The 8,129-nt window shown below is 50.8% G+C and overlaps 2 protein-coding genes across 3 annotated transcripts in view; one reads left to right on the plus strand and one right to left on the minus strand.

The window, feature by feature from the left end:
• The window catches only part of LOC121670226 (ligand of Numb protein X 2-like), a 29,464-nt gene extending 24,325 nt beyond the window's left edge, over positions 1 to 5,139 (plus strand). For both annotated transcript variants that reach the window (XM_042040136.1, XM_042040135.1), the window contains 2 exons: positions 1,963 to 2,121; positions 3,107 to 5,139. In XM_042040136.1, coding sequence (XP_041896070.1) covers positions 1,963 to 2,121; positions 3,107 to 3,242 — 295 coding nt within the window. In that variant the 3' untranslated portion in view covers positions 3,243 to 5,139. The remainder of the gene's footprint in view (positions 1 to 1,962; positions 2,122 to 3,106) is intronic.
• Positions 5,140 to 6,551: 1,412 nt separating this feature from the next.
• The window catches only part of LOC121670093 (pre-mRNA 3'-end-processing factor FIP1-like), a gene marked incomplete at its 5' end in the record, with an annotated part of 21,542 nt that continues 19,964 nt past the window's right edge, over positions 6,552 to 8,129 (minus strand). Inside the window, one exon of the mRNA XM_042039860.1 lies at positions 6,552 to 7,880. Coding sequence (XP_041895794.1) covers positions 7,748 to 7,880 — 133 coding nt within the window. The remainder of the gene's footprint in view (positions 7,881 to 8,129) is intronic.

Genomic DNA, 8,129 nt, shown 5'->3' on the forward strand with positions numbered 1-8,129 from the left:
TGTGTTGGAACATCCTGCAGGGTGAAAGCTCCAAGCTTATTGTATGTGCGGTTTTGGGTTTGTTCAGCTTTTTCCCCTCAGTTATTCCTCTGCTCCAGCAGAAATACCCCTTTGTTTTTAGAGGAATGTATTTCTTTCTAGTTTGAACCCAGACTTGATGCTGAAAGGTGTGAGTTGAAATGAGTGCTCAGGCTAGGGAAGTGTATTTGATCCTTGCAATGCTTGAGCCCCCAGTGCTTCATTCAGGCCTCGATTCTTGAATCTGTGCCTTCTGTTTCTGTTAAACAGAAACTTTGATTTCTTCCTAGTGTGATGTTAAATCCATAGCAGCCACTGATAGTGTAAAATGCCATCTCAAAAGCTGGTTTGGACTGGGCCCATGTCCTAATCCAACACACCCTGGATCCCAAAGGCACCAGAAACAAAACTTCTACAGACTGATTTATCATTTCTCTCTAAAACCTTTGCCTCTTGAAAGCGCAGTGCACTGTGTGGCTTGTGGAGAAGTCTTGGGGTGGAAAAGCAGTTTTCCTGCTGCCCTCTTCCCTGGGGTTTATCTGACTCCAGTCTGACTCTTCCCACAATAACCGTGAGGAGCTCCCAGTCCCGGCCCTGCTGCAGCTCCAAATTCCAACAGGGACTGGGAACTGCCAGCTCAGCAGCGTGCCTGGCACCATAAAACCTGCACCTCGACCTTCCCTAAACTCTCCAATTCTTTTCCCACAGTCCTTTTTGATCGTAGTGAGTTAAAGTTTCTCTTCCTAGAACCCCTTTTTAATATGGAAAGCTGATTCCTAGCAAACAGCCCTTTCCAGCTCCTGGAGGATGTGCCTGATGTTTTTATTTATGTTCTGTGCTGACATAGCACTTGCCGCTGTTGCTCTTGGGGCTATTTATTTGCAGAAGCTGCCACAGCCATGGCTTAGAGCTGTGTTTTTGCACTTGCGTGGTGCCTGTGGAAGGAAACCATGGAGGAATCAGTAAGCTCGAGCTGGGTCTCCTGGTGTTTATGTGTGAAAAACTCCTACAAAAGTAAATTACAGTTTGAAAGTAGATAATTGGATCTTTCTCCTGGTGAGAAGTTAACTGAGAAGGCTTTTGAAATCTGAAACTCTTCTGCAAACTGCTCAAGCAAAGCCCTTGAGGCAAAAACGTTTATTAGGAAAAGTTTAGCTGCTGGAATAACTCAGCGGGGTGATGATGAGCTGCAGTTTCACAGCTCCTCGGTGCCAGGATGTAACCTGAGCTGAGCCGGGGCACACGAGACGCTCCTGCCACACCTTCTGCGTCGCCTCGCCAAGGCTTTGCGGGGCTCTGTGCCACCAGCTCGGGCAGCGAGTGCTGCTGGCACTTCCATCTCACATTCCCCAGGCTCCCTGAGGGGACAAACCTCGCTGGCTGGCATCCAAAACCGGGGAGCTCTCACCAAGGAGCCCAGTGTCTGAACTGGACATCCTGGATCCTGCAGGAAAGCCCTTCCCTGCTCTGACCTGGCAGCTGAAGGGAGGCTGCTGCCCCTCACATTTGCTGCCAGTGATGCCCAGCTGCTGAAAGCCTTCCTTGTACCAATGCAGTGCACCGAGGAAATAAAAACCCTCTGCTCTCATTAATTGCATGGGTGTAGCTGCTGCTCACTGTTCAGTTGGGTTTGTCACTGGTGCTGTGGCTGTTCATTAGCAGAATTCACAAAGTTATTCAGGAGTCTTGCAGGTCCCAAAGCCCTTTAGAGCTGGGTGATTTCCTGTTAGCTCCTAAACCAGTGCTGACAACACTGAGAAAAGATTTCTAAAGGTCTGGCATCATCCCATTTGAGAATTAACCCTCTGACATGCCCTGCAAAGGGGTGTCTCAAATCCCAAAAAAACCAGGACAATGAGGCTGTTACATAGCTGTGCTTTCCATGAGGGAAAACAAATTCTTGCTTGGGCAATTTTCCTCATAACCTCTCTGTTTTTGACACAGTTACCTTCACTTCTGTCAAGATATTGTCCTTAGTAAAGGCAACCTGGAAAGTTGGGGCTTCAGCATCGTGGGAGGCTTTGAGGAAAGCAAAGGAAACCAACCCTTCTTCATCAAAACCATCGTACCCGGGACTCCGGCATTCCGGGACAGGAAACTCAAGTAGGTGTGAGGTACCCGGGGAATCATCATCATCACCACCAGTGCTGGGGGGGTTTCCCAAGACTCTTTGACCTTGGAAGGAGCTCAGCTCCGAGTTAATTACTCGTTCTTCCTCTGATTTGAGAGTTAATACTGTTGCCAAACCTGTAACAAACGAGCCCTGCATTAAGCAGCGTTTGGGTTCCGCCATAAATAATGCAACGAAAACGAATTTACGGGAATTTTTAAAACCTAACTGTGAAGCGTTTAATTGAGTAATTAGGTAAAAGTAGAAAGGGGTTTGAGATGAATCTTGGGGGTTCCAGAGTATAAAACCTCTGGGATTTGGGAAAGTATCCCAACGCAAGCAACAAAAGCCCTCCCGTGCAGGAAACTCAACTGGAGCTTTGATTTTGGTGGTGACAGATCCCAGCGGGAGGAGCAGGGGTGGGGCTGGGGGATCCCACAGGTAGCTCTGGGATGCAGAGCTGGCTCCTCTGCAGGCGGGGCTGCCACGGACAGAGGGAGGGGACACAGCTGCGTGCAGGAAGCTGGGCTTTGCTCCCAGTGCCGAGGTGGGAGAGCCGGGCTCAGCTGGGCTCCCGTTTGAGCGCTGGGACAGGGCTGTGGGGGCTCAGCACCTCGCACCCCTCAGAAGGCGCTGGGTGTGCCAGAGGGGGGCAGGTCCCTCTCACACCTCTGGTGGTGGCAGTGGAGCCGCTGGAGAGCAGCTCAGGGCCTGGAGCTGCAGGGCTGACCTGGGGCATCAGTGTTTTACCAGCACCACTCCTCCCTCTGCTGCCTGCCCTGCTGGGCACGCTCCTGCTGCCCCTCACTGATGCCACCCCAGCACCAGCAGGGGCCTCCTTCTCCCTTCCCCTCTGACTCCAGAGAAAAAGTGCTTTCAAGGAGGAGTTGATGGTTTGGCTCAGGGTGGGCTCAGGGTGACCGTGGGTGCAGGGTTAATAACGAACCCTTGTCCTGACTGGATCCTGTCTTTGGGCAGGTGTGGAGATGAAATTGTGGCAGTGAACGGAGTGCCAGCAATAGGAATGAGCAACTCAGAATTAATCCCAATGCTGAAGGAGCAGAGGAACAAAGTCACCCTGACCGTGGTGTCCTGGCCAGGGAGCCTCGTGTGACAGCTCCAGCAAACCCCCAGCACTTCCAGGTATCCACCAGCAGCTGGGAACCACACAGAGCCACCCCTGACAGAGAGACAGGGACTGCTCCACTCCTACTCCTGGGGCATTGCCGTGGAAGACTCCTTGCTTCCTTTTTGTGGAAAACATTTTACCAACAAATCTGGATGTTGAATTCAAAGTAAGGGTTAATCCAACACTTGTTGGAGCTTCCCAGGCTCATTAAAGCTCCTTAGGATTGGTGGTGCAGAGAAAGCTCTTCCCAGTTTCTCCACAACCTGCCCTGGAGGCTGCTGAGGCTTTCCTTGATTTTAGGGCTCTGCTTTCCACTGAGTATCTGAATGGGTTAAAACAAAGGCTTTTAAAAGCAGCTACTAAATCTGTAAGGATGGGGAGCCAATTAGGCATTTCCTAGTTACCAGGATTTCCCAGTCCTCTTCCTTTTAGGTGTCAGTAACCCAAGGAGTGTGTTAATACATCAGAACCCCCCAGTCAGCCTGGAGGAGCTGTGTTACCTGTATGAGGGTCCTGTCACAAATCCTGATTGAGGATCCTGCCAGCTCCACTGATTTTTTGCAAAGGGACAATTTCAACAGCTTAAAGAACCACTCTCAAAGGTATCAGCAAGAGTGCTTTCACTGAAATACGATGTTGCAGTGACTTTACCAAAGGTCAAGGGCAAGGTTCACTCTTGCTGCACACAAGTTGCCCTGGTTTTAGGATGGATAAAAGCAGCTTTTCCCCCAGAAGGTGGGTGAGGAAGTGAACAGGCTGGTAACAGACTCCCCTGGCCCAGCCTCCTGTCTTATTTTCATCTGTTTCCAGTGCTGAGGGTCAGAGGTCAGGCAGGGGCAGGAGCACCTGGACTGCCAGGCAGGTGACATTTCTCCTGCAGTTCTGTTCGTGGCCCTCTTGCAGCTGGAGCAAAATACCAACTCATGGGATCAGGGGAAGCTCAAAGCATCCTTGGCTGCAGGAAATGTCACCTCCAGAAGGAGACTGTGCCCAGCCTGGCTTCAGTTCAAACCCACTGTGCAGTTCAAATTTAGAATTAAAGAACTGAAGCTTGGGCAGGTTGGTTTGACCTCTGACACTGTGAAAGTTCCTCCTTGCAAACTCCACCTGAAGCAATTCCCTTTTTCAGCAGCTTAATGAGCAGTAGAAATGATGGGTTTTTCTCAAACCAGCTTGCACTGAGAGATCTTCTCCTCCTGTGCTGCCTCTGCCACACCTTTTGCAGGAGCAGCTTTGTAAGAATCCAAGGAGTCTGTCCCTGTCCAAATGCTGCCTCGAATGAATGTTTAATTCCTTGTAGCAGCCCTGCAGGAAAGAGGCCAGCCCTGGCTGAAGCTTCTCCTGGACTGGCGCTTTGTCATTTGCTGTCCCTGGGCCTTGTTTACACACAGTGACTTCACTTCCTGAGCTGTGGGCAGGGACAGCAGAGCCTGGCCCAGAGCCCAGGACCCAGCAGGAGCGTGGATCCATCCTCACAGCAGCCTTGGTTTGGCTGGGAACACCCCTGGGGACTCATGACAGCACAACTGGGGCTACCTGGGCTCCAGGGCTGTTTTCCTGTTGTTCTGCTGAATGCCAAGAGAAAAATAATCCCCAAAGGAAAACTCGTCATTGACCTCGCTGGGACACAAAAACATGAAGCAATTTTTTATCTCTTTCTAATCAATGTGCAGAATCTGTGCCTGGAACAGTAAATATTGATGTGGGCAGTGGGAGGGAGGAGGAGGCTGCAGAACCATTTTTACTCCATCTCCTTTCAAGGTGCCTTCAACTTCACTGAAATGTCCTTGTAATTTAAATTTTGTTTCCAAAATCAGCTTGTTAATAGATGTTGAATTTGTTTTGATGCCTTTATAAATTATTGTTGTATTGCTGAAAAATATGGGTTAGAGGTGTGGTCTTTACCTTTTCTTTCCACGTAGCAGCTATTGCCCCCAGAATGGGTCACCTCAAAAAAAAACCTGACCCCAGGAGGCAGGAAACTGTGTAATTGTCTTTGCTCCTCCCAGGAAAAGAGCTGGACTATCCTGGAATACACTGTGGCTGGGAAAAATCCCTTAACACCAGTAAACCCCACATCCCAACACCAGGAACCCTGCAGCAGCTTCCTGATGCAAGAACAGATTATTTCCAACACCCCACCTTTACATTTCCCTGGCAGAAAAGGCAAACCATTTAACTCTATTTAATGAAAAGAAATCAGTTTAAAACTATTTACCTTAAATGCACAGCTGCTCCTGGCCCCAAAAGCCTGCCCCCATTAGTGAAGGTCCCTTCCACCTCAGCATATTCTGTGTTTTGGGTCCAGCTCATTCAAATAACACAGGAGGAGGTGCAGCCCTGACTGAATCCACGCTGGATTCCCTGTTCCCACTCCCACAGCACCATCGGGACTGGATGTAATCACCATTAATTGTGTCACTCCACCAAGAGTGCAGGAGATCAGGGAGTGGGTGGGGACAGCTCCGGCCACCCCTGCAGAGGCACCAGGGACACCTGAGCATGCAAAGGGGGGAGAAACGTCCTTGGCTGGGGCCAACGCCCACTCACCTCGGTGCAACATTCCAGTGGCAGCACTTCTCCTGATTCAGGGCAGGAAAAGCCAGCTCAGAGCGGGCTGGGGGCACTGCCCAGGCCGCCTTTGGCACTGCTGCCCCAGCAAGGTCAGAGTTCCTGCACTGGAACAAACCAGCACCTCTCATCATCACCAAACACAAGCTCCTGAGGGAGGCTGGGCATTGGGGCCGGGCCCCTCTCCCCTTGGCACTGCCCTGGCCAGGCCTGGGCTCTGGCAGGGAGGGCGGGCACCTCTGCTGCGTGAGGTGCCAGGGAGCACCGACCAAGCACTCCTGACTCCTCCTCTGGTTTGGGTTTCTCCTGGGGAGCAGCAAGTTCATCCCATTCTCCTGAAAGCTTCTGGGCACTCACAGTTGAAGCCCTGCCCTGAGCAGGAGCTGCCAGGAGGATTCCCTGGCTCCACACCCAGTGCCAGGAGCAGGGATTGCCCAGGGGAGCAGTGAGTGATGCCATATTCCTCAATCTGGGCTCCACCCTGATCCCAGCTAGCCCTGGCTCAGCACACACACATTTCCCAGGAGCTCAAAGCACATTAAAGCTCCACGAAAACCAAAACCCAGCAGAAGCCCCCATTTTCCTCCTCCTCCCCTGGGCTCTGTAGTTACAAGCCCATCACTGCGCTGTTCCAGTGTTTAACCCGGAGCCAAAGGGCTCTCCTGGCACAGGTTGGACACTTCCCAGCACACTCAACCCTTCCACGATTACAATACCAAAAAATACAGAACGTTTCAGAACCATATTATTTTAGGACAAATATTTCAGACAGTTTTAAATAACAAGTCAAAGGAAAATGAGACATTTGTGGACTCACACAAACAGAAGGGCAGGAATCCTAAGGACCAGACAGACCAAAACCCCTGAAAATTATTTCCCGTGTCCTCCCCACCCAGAAACATCTCTGTTGCCCCTTCCCCAACCAATACTAAATCCAAAGAAACTTTGGAATTCGACTAAATTTATTTTGGGATCTAAGGGAAAGGAATGCATTGGACAGGAGTGTTGGTGATACCCAAATAGAAACGCCAACCCCACGAGGGCAAACTGCTAACGGGGACTTGGTGCTCTCTACTGCACTCTAGGTTATTCAGTCAACTCTTAGTAAAAAAAAGGAAATAAAATAGTTAAGTCAAAAGGAATTAAAGAGAAATTCATGCTCTTATTATGGATCTTCATTGATTCCCCACGTAGAGGTGTAACATGACAGAACTACCTTTGCAATGGATAAAAAAAGCCAGTTTTGGAGTCTCTGCACACGCTGTGTGAACGCCCTCGGCAGCTTCTGGAAGCTGTCACATCCAGGCAGGCCCCTGTGCCCACCTGGAGCAGATCCTGCAGCTCCTCCTGACACGCCCAGCTGGCCATGGAGAAATCAGAAGCTGCTTTTGTAGCTATAAAGAAATTTATTCGGGGATGAGACTTTTCACTACGAGACACCAGACTCTAAGCTGGCTCCCGGGATCTAAGTCACGCTGTTCTTTGGACAATAAATTTCAAGTTGCACTTACTGTCCTAGTTCTCAAAAAGGAATGACGATGACAAAAAGAACCAAGAACTACGACCTAATTGCGTTAGTTTCAGCTGAAGCCATCTTCCATCAGAAACCATAGGATCTGATACACCAAAGTTCTCCCTAGGGATGTGGATGAGTAGAGTAGCTCAGTGCTTTGTAACTAGTACTGCTGTATTGTCTTGTATCAAAAACAAACAAAAAAAAGGAAGTTTAAAGGCTCGTGCAGCCTCAGCTCCCGAGGCACTGCCGGCTGTGCCACGGCTTGCCCAGTCAGCCTCTTCCCTTGGAAAAGTAAAAAATAATAATAAAAAAAAACCTTCCCCCCCCCCCAACCAAAACATCACCAATGCCATGCTGGTTCCACAGGAGTGAGTTCCTGCCGAGGGCCGATGGTGGGCCTGGCTCACTCCTTGGTGTCCTGCTCCTCGCCCTCCTGGGCCCCGTCCTCGCTGGCCTCCTTCTCCTCCTTGCTCCGCTTGTTCTTTTTGTGCTTGTGGCGCCGGTGGCTCTCGCCCTCCTCGCTCTCGTGCTGCTTCCTGAGCGGGGAACAGAGGGGACAAAGTGACATCAGACACAGCCCTGCCACAGCAGGGACCCAGTGATGGGCACGGGGGCTTTGATCCCACCAACAGGAGCCACCTCAGCAGCGCCCAGGGCACCGCGGGGTTTTTTGGGATGATCCAATCCAGCGTGGGGCTGCTCCGGGAAGGGCTGTGCCAACAGCACCTGCTGCATCAGCACTGCCACTGCCACACAGTGTCACACAGTGTCACACACTGCCACTG

Source organism: Corvus kubaryi, unplaced genomic scaffold (genome assembly GCF_017639235.1).
Source record: "Corvus kubaryi isolate FWS band 111438036 unplaced genomic scaffold, C.kubaryi_AGA036_p1.0 37395, whole genome shotgun sequence".
NCBI lineage: Eukaryota > Metazoa > Chordata > Aves > Passeriformes > Corvidae > Corvus > Corvus kubaryi.